This window comes from Gossypium hirsutum, chromosome A01, assembly GCF_007990345.1.
Source record: "Gossypium hirsutum isolate 1008001.06 chromosome A01, Gossypium_hirsutum_v2.1, whole genome shotgun sequence".
In the NCBI taxonomy this organism is placed as follows: Eukaryota; Viridiplantae; Streptophyta; class Magnoliopsida; order Malvales; family Malvaceae; genus Gossypium; species Gossypium hirsutum.
The window spans coordinates 83,002,271-83,022,399 of NC_053424.1; the positions used below are offsets into that span (position 1 = coordinate 83,002,271).

The window sequence follows — 20,129 nt, forward strand, 5'->3', positions numbered from 1 at the left end:
GAAATTTTTAAATTTTTTTATAATATTAATAATTTATATTATATAAAATTTAAAAAATACTAGTATATTCATAAGAAAGGAAAGAGAAATACAAAACCACCTAATAATTAAGGTGTAGTTGTCAAAGATACGGTTGGGGATACCAACCCAAATGGCCACCATCAAGCTGTTTCGCAGTGCTTTCCTTGCAATTCTGAATTTATCTATTTACCACTTCATATATTTTGTGCAAATGTAAAATAAAAAATAAAAATATTGTTTTCTTTTATTAAAAGCGTTTATTCTTTTTATATTTATAAACGGGTTAAGATTCATTAACTATTATTTCCAAATTACTTTTACTTAGCTTAAAAATATTCATAATTTAGTTATATTAATAGTAATTTTATAGTTAGTGTTGTTTGAAATAAATCAGATTAGATTTATTAGTCAGATTGAGGAATAGTCGAGGTACCAATCCGGAGAGCAAAAATCTTGTTGACTTGAGAATCAATACAGGCTAGTTGAATCGGACACAATTAAATAGGATTTTATTAAAAATATAATTTAATTTTTTTTGTAATTTTAAAGCTCATAACCACTATCCTGATAAGAAATTATATCAATAGTAATTTTAAAGGTGAATTTACTTGATGTATCCCTTTATATTAAGATTTAGTTCAAAATAGTTTTACTATTAAATGAATCAATTTAATTCTTATATTATTAAAAAATAATCAAACCCATTCAAGTCTTCTTTCTCACACTACACCAACATCATCATACTTATAAAAAATACCAAGTTGACTTACAATTTTTAAGTTTTTGTACCGATTTAGATACTAAGTAGAAGTTGCCAACTTTAGGTATCATGATATATATGAACCCTTTTAAAAAATGTTATTTACTATTTACTAGAGTCACCTTTTAAAAGGTTTTAATGATTTTGAGATAATTTATTTGGAGTTGAACTATAAAAAATAATAATTTGATGTTATTTTCTAAAACAATAAATATTAACTTTATTTAATTTTTTTATTAATATAAAAAATTAAAACTATCCATTTTAATAATAAAAAATTAATTTAATCCAACCTCTCTTTCTAAATATTCCACCTAAAAGAGAAATATTACCAAGTTATTTTGGATTTTCATTCTTATTCATGAAGATCTAACATGAATAGCAACAGTTTTTATTAATATATTTTGACAATCACAAACATACATAACTTGAAAATTCAATTGGCAAGCCGTACAATCATCCAATTATGGAAAGCAAAGGAATTAAGTGTTACATATAAAGATGATATTAATGCATCATCATCATCTATTTGCTCATGCCTTTTTCTACCGCTGGAGCCATCGCCAGCCCGGGGTTCTTCTCCACATTTGCATGCCAACCTGCATATATATAAATATACCCCACAAAATTAATGACCTCAAACAATAATTTTTTTCATCATTACCATCGTATTTATTCGGAGATATTTGTTTACAGCTACTCAATTAATATACTTGAAGTTGTTAGAGTAGTTATCAAAGTAGTTAAGACTGTTAGTGTGGTTATCAGTTGCAGTTAGTCTGTTCTAGCAGTTTCTTTATTGTACGTATGCCTATAAATGCATGAGACTTCTACATGCATTAAATAAGCAATAATAAAAAGTAAGAAAGTCTTCTTTTCTGAATATTTTTGTATAAGTCTAACATGGTATCAGTTGTAAGTTCTTTCCTGGCGTTTCTTTCTTGTTAACCGCTGTGCAGATTTTCTTGGTTGATATGGCTGCTAGCTCTTCTGATGGATTGCTTGACAGCAGGTTCTTCTCTACAAAGAAGATTAGCGTTCTTCTTGATGATGATACGTTTTTGTTATGGAAACAGCAGGTCCTCTTGGCGGTAAAAGCGCACAAGCTTCAGCGTTTTCTGGATATTCAACAGACTCTTCCTCCACAGTTTATTTCTGATGAAAGTGGCGGTCAACATGAAAATCCAGAATTTGAACGTTTTGAGCAACAGGACAGTGCCCTTGCGTCGTGGTTATTGTCTTCCATTAGTCAGGCAGTTCTTCCGCATTTGATAGGTATGGACACCAGTGCCAAAATCTGGAATGCTGTAGTTACTTTGTTTGGCAGTAAAACCACCTCTAAACTGATGTTTTATCGTCGAAACTTGCATTCTCAACGAAAAGGAGATTTGAACATGAAAGAATTTTTGATGAAAATTAAAAGTTGTTGTGATAATCTTGCTAGTTGTGGTGAAGTCATTAGTGAGCGTGAGCATGTGACAGCAATTCTTAATGGTCTTCCTCCCGAATACGAATCTGTTATCTCTATTGTTACAGCCAGTCAAGTGCCCTACACAGTACAAGGAGTGGTGTCAATGCTTCTTGATGCTGAGACTCGACAGCAGGTGGTTAGTAGTGATATCTCTGGCTCTGCGAATCTTGTGTCTCACCAACCTTCTGAAACTGTTGGTTCTAATGGTTCTATGCCTGCTTATTGACCAACAAATGCAACTCGGGGGCGTGGTCGAGGACGTTATTCCAACTCAAAAATTCAGTGTCAATTATGTGGAAAACCTGGTCATCTTGTTGATCGGTGTTATCATCGGTTTGATTCCACTTACAAGAGCAATAATTACAGGCCTCCCCCACAAGTCAATATGTGCATGGCCGGTCCTTCTGTGACAACATGGCCTCCCTTCTCGCCAAGTGCACAATGGAGTACACAAGGTTTCACGCCAGTCCCTGGTGCAACACAGTCTCAAGCATATTTGGCAACTCCAGAAACAGTTGCTGATAACTCTTGGTATCCAGATTCTGGTGCAACCCATCATCTCACAAATTCGGTTACTTCTATTGGAGACGGTGGTGCATATAAAGGGCCAGGTAAGGTATTTGTAGGCAATGGTGCAGCTCTCCCTGTTATGTCTACTGGACAATCATCCTTACTTACTCGATCTAGACCACTGTTCATGAGGTCTTTGTTGCTAGTTCCTGGAATTACTAAGAATCTTTTGTCAGTATCCAAGTTTGCCAAAGATAATCAAGTAATGTTTGAGTTTTTCCCTACTCAGTGTCAGGTGCGTGATTTACAGACTAGAGAAGTTCTTCTTCGAGGCTCAGAGCGTCAGGGGTTATATCGACTTCATCTTAACAAGTCTACAGCAACTCCTGTATCCTCCACATCTGCTCAATGTTTTACAACTACTATGAAGCTTCCTCTTAGTATTTGGCACTCTAGACTAGGACATCCATGTCATGCTGTTCTTTATAAGGCACTTGCAAGTTGTAATATACATGCTACTGATATTAATAAAATGGTCAATTGTATTGCTTGCCATCTGGGTAAGGAGCGTAAACTTCCGTTTGTCAAGTCCAGCACGGTTTATACTGCTCCTCTACAATTGGTTGTGGCCGATGTTTGGGGGCCCGCTCCGGTTGTGTCTAATGGGTTTCGCTATTATGTTGCATTTACTGACGCTTACTCGCGCTATACATGGCTCTATTTTTTGAAGAACAAATCTGATGTTGCTGGTATTTTTCCACAGTTCCATCGCCAAGCTGAGAGAGTGTTGGGTGCAAAACTTAAAGTTCTGCAAACAGATGGAGGAGGGGAGTTTCAAGTGTTAAAAAATTATTTAGCTCAGCAAGGAATACTACATCGCTTCACCTGTCCATACACGTCTGCTCAAAATGGACTTGTTGAACGCAAGCATCGTCAGGTGGTTGAAACAGGCTTGTCTATGTTAGCTCATGCCACCATGCCATTAAGTTTTTGGAATGAAGCCTTCTGTAGTGCTGTGTTTCTGGTTAACCGATTACCATCTCAACCTCTAGGTAATATATCCCCATATGAGCAATTGTTTAAAACGAAACCTGATTATTCTTTTCTTCTAACTTTTGGCTGCTTGTGTTTTCCAAATCTTAGGCCGTTCACAAAAACAAAGCTGCAATTTCGTTCAATACCCTGTGTTTTTCTAGGTTACTCCTCAGTACATAAAGGTTATAAATGTAAAGACCCCAATGGCAAAGTCTATGTCACCCGTCATGTCACCTTTAATGAAACTACTTTTCCATACAAAAGTCATTATTCACCAGTCACATCACCTATTTCTAGTCCACAAGTTAGTGCTAAACTTTTAGTTGTTCCTTCACCTCATGTGTCGTGTTCTAGCACTTTGCCTACACCTCCACCAAATACGCCACCTACCTCCACTACACCTATCCCATCACATTCAACACCTACCTCCACTACACCTTTTCCATCACATTCAATGTCTCACTCACAATCTGCTTCCCATAATGTAATACATAATACACCTACTTTATCACCTTTACCACCTTTTTCTCAACAAACAGTACCATCCCCACAATCCGCACCTGTGTCGACTTCTCTTCAACAACAGGAGCAAACCCTCCAACCCTTGACACTCAACAATCATCACATGATTACCAGAAGCAAGGCTGGAGTTTTTAAGCCAAAGGTGTATCTTAGTACAGCAGCTTCTTCCCCAAAAGATGATCCTTCCAATATTCATGAGGCAATGATGTTTGAGTGTTGGCAGGAAGCAGTTTATAGTGAGCTCCAAGCCTTGGCACGAAATAATACCTGGACTTTGTGCTCCCTTCCAGAGAATCTGAGGGCAGTAGGGTGCAAATGGTTGTTTAAGGTAAAAAGAAAGTCTGATGGCTCCATTGACAGATACAAGGCTCGGTTAGTTGCAAAAGGTTTTTCTCAACATGCTGGGTTTGATTTTCATAATACGTATAGTCCAGTGGTTCGAGCTTCCACCATCCGCACTGTTCTTTCACTTGCAATTATGCAGGGGTGGTTTCTTCGCCAAGTCGACATCAACAATGCTTTCCTCAATGGTAAGCTTACTGAAGAAATATACATGGACCAACCTCCTGGCTTTGAAGTCCCAAGTGTCACTGGTCAGAAACTGGTGTGCAAACTAAATAAAGCACTGTATGGTTTGAGACAAGCTCCTCGTGCCTGGTTTCAGACTCTTAAGGAGTATCTCGTGACTCAACTCGACTTTCAAGCATCTAAAGCTGATTCCTCCTTGTTCATTCGTGTGTTTGATGGGAAGTGTCTTCTACTCATGGTATATGTTGATGATATTGTTCTTACTGGAAGTCATGATCAAGACATTGAAGATGTTGTGCAGCGTCTTCACAGCAAATTTGCTCTCAAGGACATGGGAGCACTCAGTTTTTTTTTGGGCATTGATGTTCGACGCACTTCACAGGGGCTGATGCTCAGTCAAAAGAAATATGTTACTGAACTACTTGAGAAGACTGGAATGCTTGGAGCAGCATCCACACCAACTCCGATGGTAAGCATGCCTAAGCTAATAGCTTCTGATGGCAGTCCTCCATTTTCTGATGTGCACTTATATAGAAGTGTTGTGGGCATGCTTCAATATGTTTGTATTACACGGCCTGACTTGTTGTTCTGCACCAATAAACTTAGCCAATACATGAGTACACCAAGTGACACTCACTGGAGAGCAGTCAAACGGGTATTAAGATATTTAGCTGGCACCATGGACCATGGTTTATGTCTTACAGCAGGACAACTAGAACTGGTAGGATATTCGGATGCTGACTGGGCTTCTTCCATTGAAGATCGGCGTTCCACTTCTGGATATGTGGTATATCTTGGGTCAAATCCGGTGGCTTGGTGTTCAAAGAAACAGTCTGTAGTCTCTCGATCCTCTGCTGAAGCAGAATATCGCAGCTTGGCTAACTGCGTGTCTGAACTCCTATCTATTCAACAGTTGCTAAATGAAGTTGGAATGTTAATGTCTAAGATACCAACCATCTGGTGCGACAACTTTTCTACAGTATCTGTTGCTGAAAATCCTACTCATCATACTAAAATGAAACACGTTGAAATAGACCATCATTTTGTTCGTGAAAAAAATACTTGCTGGTTGTTTACAAGTCAATTTTGTTCCCTCTGCTCAACAAATTGCAGATGTCCTTACAAAACCAATCACGCCTAAGCAATTTTCTTCCTTCAGACGTGCTCTTCGAGTGCTGCCATCGAAAGATCTTTGTAATACAAAAACAAATAAGCAAGGGGAATGTTAGAGTAGTTATCAAAGTAGTTAAGACTGTTAGTGTGATTATCAGTTGCAATTAGTCTGTTCTAGCAGTTTCTTTATTGTACGTATGCCTATAAATGCATGAGACTTCTACATGCATTAAATAAGCAATAATAAAAAGTAAGAAAGTCTTCTTTTGAATATTTTTGTATAAGTCTAACAGAAGTTATATTAAGAATAATTAAAAGGGGTATAATATTGGTATGTAGACATACCGATAGACATGTCGAATCCACGGTTCTGGAGCTCACGATACTCTTGTGTCAAAGCACAAGGCTCGCAGCAGAAATGACGCATGCAATCGCCACAATTGCCTCCTTTCAAGTTATACTGCTTTCTCAGTTTGGATCGGTAGCAGCAAGAATATAAGCACCCACACCCGGTGACGAACATTATTAATGTGTATAGTGCTCCACTTGCCCCACATGCTGCACCATCCAACAGTGTTTTTCAACATTATTATTAATTACATAATATCTCTTTAAATATATATATATGTCTGGAAATCTAAGATGATAAGATTTCATTTTACAAATTAATAACTTACAAGTCGACCCTTTATCAACAATCTCAGCAATCTGGCCAAAGGTGATGCATGGGCACCAGTATGAAATGCAACCTGAAATGTCCATATATTTAATTGATAAACTAATTCATATATGTGAAAGGACACAACTGATATTGAAGAAAGAAGAAAGGGTTACAAGTTTTCAGGTCAGAGCAGCAATCGCAGAATCCGGCGGACCAAGGAAGTTCATTTTGAGGCTGTCCTGATGGGTGGTTCATGGTTGAGGAATTTAGGAAGGATAAAGTTGCAATTCAAAATGAAAGAGATGAATATGAAAAGAAGGAATTTGAACTTGTTAATTTTCTATGCATTTATGAAACTGAAGAAGACCTTATTTATAGATGGATGAAGCAAAGTGGTGATTTAAGTTGTTAGAGAGAAATACAAGTCAACAGCCGCCAGCATTGAGTGCGTCTATTCCCCTGTTACAGAAAGCCTCGGTGTCCCACCTCGTCTTGGAACCGTTTGCCATTGCCATTAATATCTAGCTTTCCATCAATTAATGCAGTTACAAGTTGCACAATCTGCCACTCACACTTGTCGACTGCTAGAGTCACCAAATGGTTAGATCTATTGGTTCCGCCTGTTGAACAGGTCAATGCTATCTTGATAATAATCATAGTAATTTATATATTTAATATAGTAATTTATATATTTAATATTTATTTACCTCGTATTATATTTTAGTCATTTTTATTTAAAATGTTACGTTTTAACTGTTTTAACAATTTATATTATTGTTTTATTACGAAGTGGCCACTCTACTGTCAAACTCCGTTACCTGCCTAATGACAGTATTACATGGCAGTCCAAATAGGTTTTAAATGCCAACTTAAATGTCTAATTATTGGGATGAAAATAAATTTTTAATTAAATAAATTTAATTTGGATAGCCACGTAGGATATTTAAGTTGGCATTTAAAACCCATTTAGGTTACCACGTAGGATCGCTGTTAGGGAGGTAATGGAGCTTAATAGTAGAGTGACCATTTCGTACCAAAACGATAATGTAAGTGACCAAAACGTAGAATTTCAAACATAAGTAACTAAAATATAATCTGAGGTAAATAAAAATGATTATTTTTATAATTTACCCTATATTTAATGTAATTATATATGCTTTAATTAATGATAATAATTACACATGCGTCCTTTGATTAATGATAATAATTATACATGCGTCCTTACTTCCTGTCTCTGTGGGTAATTGGGATACCTCAAACAGTGTTGGTTTTCATCACTTCTAAATACAAAAAAGAAAAGAAAAGAAAAGAAAAGAAAAGAAAGATACATATTAAAGAACCAAAGGTTTAAACCATTAATCACGTGGCAGATTAATTAGGCTGCGCTGCCGCGTTTGGTATTGGGTCTCTTGACTATAAGACGTGTGATTTTTAAGGAGGCTTGAAATATCTAAAAATTAAAATAGGTTTAGGTTAACAAAATTAAACAAATTTAAAATAGGACTCCAAAATTTAAGACTTTGGCTCCAATTGTTTTTTATATTATGAGATGATATTATATATTTTATAACACATTTATATTAAACATACAATAATAGCAAATATTTTAAAAAATATGTTAAGTACATATAAAATTATTAAATCTTAGATTTAAAATAGTATACATCAATTTTATTTTTTATAACATTAGTAAGGTTTCTATTAGCATTATTTTTCAAGAGTATTTTTGGTGTTAAAACTACTTTTGGAACCAAAAACAATACTACTCAAACAACTTTTAGAATCAGTATTGCTTTTGAACCTAAAAGCAAGAGCAGTTTTTTTAGCTTTTGCTATTGACAAAAGTGCTTTTGGACCAAATGACAGTTTTAACTCTTATAATATATTTTATATAATATTTAAATTTTGTATGTAATTATTTTCTTATTAAAATTTATTTTAAATATATAATATATATATTTAATTTTTTTATTAGTTATATTTTATTATTTAAAATATAGTTTATATATTCAAATTAAATTTTATGTCTAATTAATATTAATTGTTTAAACAAATTTAAAATTTATATTTCATATATTAAATATTATCAACAAATTATAATAAATTATTTTTTATATTGTTCCTAATATATCATAATATTAACTAATTTGAAAATTATTTAAATGTATATTTATTACTTTATAAAGCAATGTCTAAAATGAATATATTATTTCTCCAAGCACTTTTTTACCGCAATACTAAAAACTTTTAAACCAAACTTTTCAAAATCACTTTTCCACAACACTTTTTAAAAGCACTTCTCAAAAATAATGTTAAACTAGCCTTAAAGCTTAAACGAGTTTAGTTTAATCATTTATAAATATGAGTAAACTTGAATAAAAATTGAGTATTTTGGGCTAAGCTAGTATTTTAAGTAGCATAGGTTATGTTAATATCTTACATAGCTCAATTTGAATCCGACTTGACCTATGAATACTTCTACTAATCATATTCTTTTTCCAACCAATAAATATATGTTTAAACAATAGGAGGGTTACCTTCCGATTTCTTAAGTTGTTTAAGTTAAACTTAATTTCTAACCATTTTCTTATAAAGTTGAGAAAAAAGATAGAACTAATGATCCTTGTTAATTAGGTTGTCAATTTGGTTGGTTTGGTAAAGAAAGCAAGCCATTTTAGATTGTTTCGACAGCATAATCGGTGTGCAATCGTTCCTAGACAGATAGTGATTTAACTGATAATTATACATATCCATTTTGGCGTTTTCATGTTCACACTATTCAGTTGGAATGACTGTAGATTAAATAAGACACTCGTTATAACTTAATTATTCGCTGCAAACCTCTTTTATACATATACATATATATATATATGTTTATATATTCTGAATGAACAAAGTAAATCTCAAAGAAGACAACTTTGCCTTGGTCATCGCAGCAAACGTGAATTGCAAGTATCTCAATCCATTTTATCACTCAGATCAATAGCTTTCCGCAATTTTATTTTCCAAGCAGTAGGTAATCTGCATGTACTCGTCATCACCTCTTGACATTGGGCAACAGGCTCCGGTCACTGGGATTCCCCTTGCCCCAACAAACCAACAATATCCTACCCACAGATACACGCCAACAGCCGTGAAGGTCCCTTGGTCCACCATACTCTATGACTGCACCGCCGATGTTCCAAACTGTAATTAACCTTTTCTTTTCAAATAAAATAAATCGCATCATTAAAATGTTTTTAGTTTCATAATGAAATAAAGTTTTCATAGGTTGCCTATTGAAGTTATGGTCAGCATGCAGCAACCAAGACTGTCAAAGGCACTACATGCAGAAGCTGCTGGTTTACCTAGTCAGCAAGCTGTTTATGTTTCATTTTGTAATTTTAAGTTAGTGTAATGTAACTTAGTTGCTTTATAACTATGTTAGGTTTATGCTTGATGTAATTTTGATGTTGATTGAGCTGATAAATCAGCTTTGTTTATTTGTTCAAGCTAATTAGCACAAGTTACCATGTGTATTAGTGGTAGTAGGTGAAGTTTAGGTCAACCTACTGTTTTGTCAAGATTGTAAACTTGTTTATGTATTGGCTTTGGGCCATTTTGAAAAAAATATGAATGAATTCAACAAGTTTTCATCCATATGCTCTCCATTTTTAGTTTTGCTTAAAAATCCATTTGAGTTTTCTGCTTTGTTTCTCCTACAAGTCACGAGACTTGCTAAACAAGCATTCTGCTGAAGCTTGCTACTGCTGCCTCTTGCACCAACAATTGGTATCTAGAGCCGTATTCTTAGAGGACCTGTTGTAGTTCAACATCAAAACGATGGCATCATCAGGTTTTTCACCAGCTTCACCACCTGTCTTCAATGGAGAGGGCTTCAACATTTGGGCAGTTAAGATGAGGACTTACCTGCAGGCATTCGACCTATGGGAAGTTGTCAACTCAGATGCTGAGCCAGCACCTCTTCGAGCTAATCCAACAGTTGCTCAAATAAGGCAACACACTGATGAAAGAACAAAAAGGCACAAGGCCATGTCATGCATACAGAATTGTGTGACAGATGTGATCTTTATGAGGATCATGGCCTGTGAAACACCAAAGGAGGCTTGGGACAAGCTGAAAGAAGAATTTCAGGGGACTGAGAAAGCAAGGCAACAACAGCTGCTCAACTTGAGAAGAGATTTCGAAAATCTCAAAATGAAAGAGGAAGAAACAGTTAAGCAGTACTCAGATCGGATTATGGCTGTTGTAAACAGCATAAGGCTCCTAGGAGAGCAATTCAGTGAAGCTAGAATGGTTGAGAAAGTCATGTCCACTCTACCAGAGAGGTATGAAGCTAAAATTTCATCCCTCGAAGACTCAAGGGACTTGACAACTATCTCCTTAACTGAGCTAATCAATGCCTTGTATGCACAAGAGCAAAGAAGAGCCAGCAGACAAGAGGAGCACCAGGAAGGGGCTTTTCAAGCCAAAGAAGCCTCGAGCATCAAAACTCATAAAGGCAAAAAGTTCTGGAAAAACAGGCCTAAGCCTGATGCTGCTAGGAGCAGTGACCAACTCTGCAGACATTGTAAAAGAGCTGGTCATCCAGAAGATAGATGCTGGTTTAGACCAGATGCAGTATGCCAACACTGCAAGAAAAAAGGCCATGCTGAAAAAGTTTGCAAGAATAGAAGCAAGCCAAGACAGAATCAATTTCAGCAACAAAAGGCAGAAGCTCGAGTAGCTGAAGAAAGCAGTGATCAAGAAGAACATGTTTTTGCTGTGTCATGTGCAGCAAATCAGAAAAAGGGTTCAAAGGGCTGGCTTCTAGACAGTGGGTGCACAAACCACATGTCACCAGATGCAACTATCTTCAAAACCCTGGACAGAACCTGCAAAACCAAAGTAAAAATTGGAAATGGTCAGTTAATCAATGCTGAAGGAAGAGGAGATGTGCTGATTCATACCTCTACAGGTGGCAAAATCATTTCAAATGTACTTTTGGTACCTGAAATCGATAGGAACCTTCTCAGTATAACTCAACTACTTGAGAAAGGTTACTCAGTTGTTTTCAAGAAGAAAGAATGTCAAATTTTTGATCCAAGTGGATCAAACCTCATAACAGTCACCATGACTGATAAATGTTTTGAAGTAGACTGGCCAAATGACTCACATTCAGCCTGCATAGCCTCCACTGATGACTCGAGACTCTGGCACCAGAGGGTTGTACATGCAAACTACAAATCCATAGCCCGCATGGTCAATGAAGGTCTGGCAGAAAATTTCATTGATTCAGTGAAGAATGATGAGCTTTGTGAGATATGTCAGCAAGGAAAATTGGCAAGATTGCCATTTCCAACAAGCACAACATGGAGAGCATCAGAGAAGCTCCAGCTTGTGCATACAGATGTGTGTGGACCAATGAAGACTGAGTCTTTCAAAGGAAGCAGGTACTTTATTTTATTTATTGATGACTTAACAAGATACTGCTGGATTTATTTTCTAAAACAGAAGTCAGAAGTTCCATCTGTGTTCCTGAAGTATAAAGCTGCTGTTGAAACTGAGTCTGGTTGCAAACTTAGAGCAATGAGGTCAGATAATGGAACTGAGTACACCTCAGCTCAGTTCCAAGCCTACTGTGAAGAAGCAGGTATCAAACACCAGTTGACTAATGTGTATACACCCCAACAGAATGGGGTCAGTGAAAGGAAAAACAGAAGCTTGATGAACATGGCAAGATGTCTTCTGTTTGAGAAGAATTTGCCCAAAACTCTGTGGGCTGAAGCTGTTAACACAGCAGTCTATCTCCAAAACAGGCTCCCAACCAAGGCTCTGGCTGAAAAGACTCCATTTGAAGCCTGGTTTAGGTTTAAGCCATCACTGGCTCATCTCAGAACCTTTGGTTGTCTGTGCTACACACAAGTTCCAGCTGAGAAGAGAAGCAAGCTAGATAAAAGAGCTCAAGCAGGGATCCTGATCGGCTATAGCTTGGTTAAGAAGGGCTACAGAATCCTAGAACCTGCTACAAACAAGATATTGGTTAGCAGGGATGTTGTTTTCAATGAAAAAGGACACTGGAATTGGGAGAAGGCTGAACCAGAGGCAGTGGCTGAAGATCTCGCAGTGGACCAAGTTGAAAATGATGAAAACACACCTGAAATGGATGTAGATGATGTTCCAATCAGAGGCACTCGATCACTGGCTGATGTTTATGAAAGAGCACAAGTGGCTACTGTTGAACCAAGTTGCTTTGAAGAAGCAGAAAACCAGGAGGACTGGAAGCAAGCAATGATTGAAGAAATCAGAATGATTGAAAAGAATCAGACCTGGAGTCTGGTTGATAAACCAACAAACAGGAAGATTATTGGTGTCAAATGGGTTTATCGAGTAAAGAACAATGCTGATGGTAGCCTAAACAAGTTAAAGGCTAGATTGGTTGTGAAAGGTTTCAGTCAAAGGTATGGGTCAGACTACCTGGAAACCTTTGCACCAGTGGCCAGGCTAGACACTATCAGACTGCTAGTTGCCTTAGCAGCACAAAAACAGTGGCTGATACACCAACTTGATGTAAAATCAGCATTTCTGAATGGATTCCTTGAAGAGGAGATTTATGTGGAGCAACCTCAAGGTTTCAAGGTGTCTGGCAAGGAAGAAATGGTGTACAAGCTCAACAAAGCCTTGTATGGCTTGAAACAGGCTCCAAGGGCCTGGTATAGCAGAATAGATGGCTATCTGACCAGTCAAGGATTTGAAAGAAGTCTTAGCGAGCCAACTCTGTATGTTAAATCAACTAGTGCTGAAACTCAGCTCATTGTCTCAATATATGTCGATGACCTACTGGTGACAGGAGGAGATCATGAGATGCTAAGCAGCTTTAAAGTCAAAATGCAACAGCACTTTGAAATGTCAGACTTGGGATTGATGTCTTACTTCTTAGGCATGGAAGTAAACCAAGCTAAGAATGGGATTTGGCTAAGTCAAAAGACCTTTGCTATGAAGGTTCTCAACAAATTCTCAATGGAGAATTGCAAAGCAACCAGCACACCAGTTGCTGTTGGAGAAAAACTCTCGAGCCAAGACAAGCATGAAAAGGTTTGTGAAACAACCTATCGAAGTCTAGTTGGATGTTTGTTATATTTGACTGCTACTAGACCTGATATAATGTATGCTGTGAGTCTACTCTCGAGGTTTATGCATTGTTCAAATGAAAGTCATTTTAGAGCTGCAAAAAGGGTTCTAAGATACATCAAAGGAACTTTGTCCTATGGAATGCAGTTTACCAAGGCTGAGAACTTGAAGCTAGTTGGATATTGTGACAGTGATTGGGCTGGTTCCTTGGATGACATGAAGAGCACTACAGGTTATGCATTCAACATAGGCTCTGCTATGATTTGCTGGAGCTCAAAGAAGCAGGGAGTAGTGGCTCAGTCGACTGCAGAAGCAGAATATGTGGCTGCTGCTGCAGCAGTCAATCAAGCCATATGGCTTAGAAAAATTTTGAAAGATATCAATCATGAGCAAAAGGAAGCAACTGAGATAATGTGTGACAACCAATCAGCAGTTGCTATTGCAAAGAATCCTGTTTTTCATGGAAGGACCAAGCACTTCAACATCAAACTTCATGCAGTTCGAGAAATGGAACAAGCTCATGTTGTTAAGCTGATACATTGCAGTTCTGAAGAGCAAATTGCTGATATTTTAACAAAAGCTCTAAGTGTTTCCAAGTTTCAACACCTGAGAGCTAATATGGGAGTTTGCAACATGCTAACCAAGGAGGAGTATTGAAGTTATGGTCAGCATGCAGCAACCAAGACTGTCAAAGGCACTACATGCAGAAGCTGCTGGTTTACCTAGTCAGCAAGCTGTTTATGTTTCATTTTGTAATTTTAAGTTAGTGTAATGTAACTTAGTTGCTTTATAACTATGTTAGGTTTATGCTTGATGTAATTTTGATGTTGATTGAGCTGATAAATCAGCTTTGTTTATTTGTTCAAGCTAATTAGCACAAGTTACCATGTGTATTAGTGGTAGTAGGTGAAGTTTAGGTCAACCTACTGTTTTGTCAAGATTGTAAACTTGTTTATGTATTGGCTTTGGGCCATTTTGAAAAAAATATGAATGAATTCAACAAGTTTTCATCCATATGCTCTCCATTTTTAGTTTTGCTTAAAAATCCATTTGAGTTTTCTGCTTTGTTTCTCCTACAAGTCACGAGACTTGCTAAACAAGCATTCTGCTGAAGCTTGCTGCTGCTGCCTCTTGCACCAACATTGCCTCACATGTTGGTGTCCTTGCATTACCTTTGGGCATATTGCTGACATCGTCAGCCAAGGATCAATCTGTAAGTTTCTTTCACGAGGAGAACAACGTGTGCATAGATTCTTTACTTGTGTCGTCCAAAATTTATAATGGATTAACATAAACATATGTCTGGGGTGGTGCAGCTTGCAGAGCAAGTGGGGCATTCTTCGTATTGTTTAGTATTTTGACGGTGTGTATTTCCAATCGCATTTACTCTTACACCTATCGAGCTAGACTGAGGAGTCAATACATCTTGGAAGAGAGCCCTTGCAGGGATTGCTACCTTCATTTTTGGTGCGAGGCTTGCGCCTTGTGTCAAGAATACCGCGAGCTCAAAAACCGTGGCTTTGATGTTTCCCTTGGTATACACATTTGACGACTTTATGCTTTTGTTCTCAAGTTTTTTTTTAGTTAAAGAAACAAACCGGTGACGCAAATCTTACCCTCTACTTGGTAGATATTGTATTTAACCGGATTTTAGTCATTCAATTTTATCGAGAATTTATGTGTCTAAAGAGCTAATAGGCACCTAAGAAGGTGAATTATGCGCATGGATTTGAGTCCATGTCGTATAGTTTATATTGTCTCTAATCACTCAGCTCTAGTAATATTTAATGTTTCGAGGGTCCAACTAAAACAAACCTATAATTTAAGATTTTTATGACCAAAAAGCTTTTTCATTTTATTTTTTTGGGAATATGTAGGATGGCATGGAAACTGGGAGAGGCAGAAAATTTTGGGGGTGCCAATGCCAATGGCTCCTGCAGAGACGGAAACCGGCATGAGAAGATAAAAAGGATGACGGTTTTGACGATCCCTCATATTGTCATCTAAAGGGATTGGAATGGAACAACGTAATTTACTTCATTTGTAATTTTGATGATTATAAATGTGAAGCTGTTGCTAGTTGGGAAAAGAAAATTATATTAACCCTAGTCATTAGAGTATTAATATATATTTTTAAGATAGTTAGTAACAAAGATATAAATTTGATTGCCCTTACACACATATATAATATCTTTTGATTTAAAATGGAAGGAATTATGAGTAATTTAGAAATTCTATAAAAAATATATTTAATTATATATTTATGCTTTCTTGGAGTAAAAAATTTATTTATTATATATGTATTACAATAGTTAAATATAAAATAAAGAATAATCTCTTTATTAAAAATAAGTCATAAGAGCGGCTACATATTATCAATTAAATTAGTTTATTACTAACTTATATAATAAAATATGTGTAAAAAATAATACTCCTACGTAGCATTAAATATTTAATCTATATTATAATATTCGTTGCTATAAATTACAATATGACCTAGCTATTCTTTACACTATAGATCCAGTGCAATTTGCCAAAATTTCAGAATGTTTTTGTTAAAATTCTTGATTAAACAATTTCATATTTTTGAGACTGAAACATTTGAAAAATTGAGGATGCTTTTCAAGAGTTCTATTATCCACTTGCTATATTTGAAGATATATCGTTTTTATACAAGTTCAAGCGTTAAACATCTCTTCCTTTTTTTATATCTTATCAAAGATCAATTAGAGTGAAATCCTAGATGCATATTGTTGTTCCAATAGGGTCGGAAGCGTGTAAATTATTATACTAAAAAATTACACAAAGTTCAATTCCCAGGAAAGAGAGGTGGATCACAAGGATCTCTTAAGTACCAAGTCTTTCCTTAGTCAGAATATCCCTTCTATCGTAATTTAATAGCACAATTGAATATTACTATTATACCCTCAAATATTGAAAGAAAAATAGGACAAGAAAAAACACAAGAGTTTTAACGAGGTTCAGTAAATTATACCTATGTCCTCGGGCACTAACACCAGATGATAACTTTATTATCTCCAAAATATTACAAACAAATAGAATTCCTTAAGAATTCTCAAATGGGAGAAGAGAGAAAACTAAGAGAGAAAGATTGGTTGGGATGGTTGAAATGAAAAATGATTAGGCCTATTTATAGTTGAGGTTCAGGGACCAACTTGCAAATAGCCTAAAAAATTAGGGACCAAAATTGCAATTATCCCATTAAACTTTAAACAACTTGCCTATCACTTTTTCTTTCGGTGCCAATTGCACCTCCCATTTTTGACTTTTCAACACCCCCTTAATTGACTTTTCAACAATCTCCACCTTGAAGATTTGATTAGGATAATCACAGCTTCACACACTTCCTTCAACTCCCCATATTCGATAAAGCTATCTTTTGTAGTGCCTCCAAATGCGCTCTCGAGCACCATACACCTAAAGGTGCTCAAATTCTCAGGATGTTAATCAAGTTCAAACAATGATTAAACTTGATTGTTGTTACCACCTTGGTCATTATATCTGCGGGATTATCTGCTGTCAGAATCTTCTGAAGTAGAATTTTTCCTTTTTCAAAGACTTCCCGCACAAAGTGATATCTTACGTCGATATGCTTGGTTCTTGAATGATAGACTTGATTTTTCGCTAAATGAATAGCGCTCTAACTGTCACAATATAAACTAATGTGACTTTGAACAACTCCCAAGTCTTTCAACAATCCATTAAGCCAAATAGCCTCCTTAACAGCTTCTGTAACTGCCATATATTCTGCCTCTGTAGTAGACACTGCTACTGTAGACTGTAAGGTAGACTTCTAACTCACTGGGGCTTTCGCAAGAGTAAACAGATACCCCGTAGTTGAACGACGTTTATCTAAATCACCAGCAAAGTCGGAATCAACATATCCAACTACAAACTGACCAAGTGCTTCATCCTGTTCAAAAATTAAACCAACATTTATGGTTTTTCGAAGATACCGTAGAATCCATTTCACAGCTTGCCAATGTCCTTTTCCAGGATCATGCATATACTTGCTCACAACTCCAACAACTTGTGAAATGTCAGGCCGCGTACACACCATCGCATACATCAAACTCCCAACTGCATTAGCATATGAGACTTTTGCCATATATTCTCTTTCTTCTTCAGTTTTTGGAGATAATTGAGCACTAAGTTTCAAATGAGAAGCAAGTGGGGTACTTACATGTTTTGTGTTTTCATTTACACCAAAACATTGTAATACCTTTTTCAGATATTGCTTCTGATTCAAACAAAGCTTGCCTCTCTGTCTATCTCTACTTATCTCCATGCCGAGAATCTTCTTGGCTTCACCTAGATCTTTCATCTCGAACTCTTGATTCAACTGAGCCTTCAGTTTATCTATCTCTTTTTGGCTCTTCGAAGCAATTAACATATCATCAACATACAATAGTAGATAAATGAAAGATCCGTCATGCAGCTTCTGCAAATACACACAATTGTCATATTTGCTTCTTGTGTACTTCTGTCTTCTTATAAAGCTATCAAATCGCTTGTACCACTGCCTCGGGGATTGCTTCAATCCATATAGCGATTTGTTTAGCTTACAAACCCAATTTCTACCACCAGCATCTGTGTATCCTTCGGCTGAGTCATATAGATCTCCTCTTCTAACTCACCATGCAAGAAAGCCGTCTTAACATCAAGTTGAGCTAGCTCCAAATTCAACTGTGCTACCAAGGCTAACAAAATTCTAATGGAGGAATGCTTCACAACAGGGGAAAATACATCATTGTAGTCAATTCCCTCTTTCTGAGTGTAGCCTTTAGCTACCAATCTTGCATTGTAGCGAACATCTTTCTTGCTAGGAGATCCATCTTTCTTTGCGAATACCCATTTGCATCCGATTGCCCTTTTACCTTTCGGTAATTGCGCCAACTCCCAAGTATTGTTCTTCCGGAGAAACTGCATTTCTTCATCCATGGCGCTTTTCCATTTGTTACTTTCTAAGCTTTGGATTGCTTCTTGATAAGTGACAGGAATATCATCATCAACAACGGGAAGGGCGTAGGCCACCATATCAGTAAATCAAGCAGGTCTACGAATTTCTCTCCGTGGCCTTGCAACTGCAACTGGTTCTGGTGTACTTAATGGTTCTTGGGTCAGAACCTCTTCAACCTCTAATTCCTCCATTGTGGCTGGAGAATTAGACTTATGAACTGGGCAAATCCCCATCTGTTCAAACTCCACCTGTTTTGGAGTATACTCCACCTGCTGTGGAGTATCGCTTATCTGAATATCTTCATTTGCTACCTTTTTCAATGTGGCAAATTCATCAAAGGTAACATCTCTGCTACAGATCATTTTCTTTGTGTCTAAGCACCAAAGACGAAATCCCTTCACTCCAGAAGTGATTCCCATAAAGAGAGCTTTCTTTGCCCTCAGATCTAATTTTGACTCCTTCACATGGTAATATGCAGTGGATCCAAACACATGTAAGGAATCATAATCTGTAGCCGGTTTTCCAGACCATACCTCCATAGGAGTTTTTCTTTCTAATGTAGATGATGGCTAATGATTAACAAGATGACCAGCGTATGTCACAGCCTTAGCCCAAAATTGCTTGCCCAACCCAGCATTGGACAACATACATTGAACTTTCTCTAGCAATGTTCGATTCATACGCTCTGCCACTCCATTCTGCTGTGGTGTATCCCTAACTGTGAAGTGTCGAATAATACCATACTCTTGGCACACATCGAAGAACGGATCACTTCTATATTCCCCTCCATTGTCCGTCCTAAGTCGCTTGATTTTCTTGCCAGTCTGGTTTTCGATCATATTTTTCCATTTAAGAAAAACTCCAAGCACTTCATCCTTAATTCTCATGGTATACACCCAAACTCTTCTGGAAAAGTCATCAACAAAAGTAACAAAGTAGTGTTTTCCTTCCAACGAAGGTGTTTTGGAAGGCCCCCACACATCTGAGTGAACATATTCCAAAATACCTTTTGTATTATGGATAGCAGTGCCGAATTTCACTCTCTTTTGCTTTCCTAGAACACAATGCTCGTAAAATTTTAATTTGCAAGCCTTTGCACATTTCAACAATCCTTGCTTTGCCAAAATTTGTAAGGATTTTTCGCTGGCATGTCCCAACTTCATATGCCACAACTGCATTGAGTCCAATTCTTTGTTACCGGAAGCTGCAGCGACTGCTCCAATAATTGTACTACCTTGGTAGTAATACAAGTTATTTTTCCTGATGCCCTTCAATATCACAAGTTCGACAGATGTCACTTTCAAAACCCCATCTCTCATAGTAACAACTGAACCATTGGATTTCAAGGCTCCCAATGAGATGAGATTTTTCTTCAAACTGGGCACGTACCGAACATCAGTCAGAACTCTAGTTGATC

At 36.8% G+C, this 20,129-nt stretch overlaps 2 protein-coding genes across 3 annotated transcripts; one reads left to right on the forward strand and one right to left on the reverse strand.

The window, feature by feature from the left end:
• Positions 1-1,151: 1,151 nt before the first annotated feature.
• LOC107951508 (protein PLANT CADMIUM RESISTANCE 2) lies at positions 1,152-7,102 on the reverse strand. 2 transcript variants are annotated; one of them, XM_016886576.2, is made up of 4 exons: positions 6,795-7,017; positions 6,638-6,709; positions 6,306-6,518; positions 1,152-1,380 (listed from the first exon to the last, which is right to left on the reverse strand). In XM_016886576.2, exons 1-4 carry the CDS (start codon positions 6,874-6,876, stop codon positions 1,307-1,309), a joined length of 441 nt encoding a protein of 146 aa, XP_016742065.1. In that variant the 5' UTR covers positions 6,877-7,017; the 3' UTR covers positions 1,152-1,306. The 2 variants fall into 2 exon arrangements, with proteins under 2 accessions (XP_016742065.1, XP_016742066.1); XM_016886577.2 differs by lacking the exon at positions 1,152-1,380 and adding an exon at positions 5,193-6,037 and having other exon boundaries at positions 6,795-7,102.
• Positions 7,103-14,392: 7,290 nt separating this feature from the next.
• Positions 14,393-15,697, forward strand: LOC107902303 (cell number regulator 2). The gene is made up of 3 exons (XM_016828513.1): positions 14,393-14,483; positions 15,048-15,266; positions 15,609-15,697. Exons 1-3 carry the CDS (start codon positions 14,393-14,395, stop codon positions 15,695-15,697), a joined length of 399 nt encoding a protein of 132 aa, XP_016684002.1.
• The last annotated feature ends 4,432 nt before the right edge of the window (positions 15,698-20,129 follow it).

Bases quoted from the DNA above. Each gene is read 5' to 3' on its own strand.
- LOC107951508 (XM_016886576.2), bottom strand. From the start codon at position 6,876: ATGAACCACCCATCAGGACAGCCTCAAAATGAACTTCCTTGGTCCGCC. The intron at 6,710-6,794 runs GTAACCCTTTCT...TGGACATTTCAG, and splicing joins CTGCTCTGACCTGAAAACTT to GTTGCATTTCATACTGGTGC. The intron at 1,381-6,305 runs GTATGTCTACAT...ATATATATGCAG, and splicing joins TGGATTCGACATGTCTATCG to GTTGGCATGCAAATGTGGAG.
- LOC107902303 (XM_016828513.1), top strand. From the start codon at position 14,393: ATGGTCAGCATGCAGCAACCAAGACTGTCAAAGGCACTACATGCAGAA. The intron at 14,484-15,047 runs GTAATTTTAAGT...GGGGTGGTGCAG, and splicing joins AGCTGTTTATGTTTCATTTT to CTTGCAGAGCAAGTGGGGCA. The intron at 15,267-15,608 runs GTATACACATTT...GGGAATATGTAG, and splicing joins TGGCTTTGATGTTTCCCTTG to GATGGCATGGAAACTGGGAG.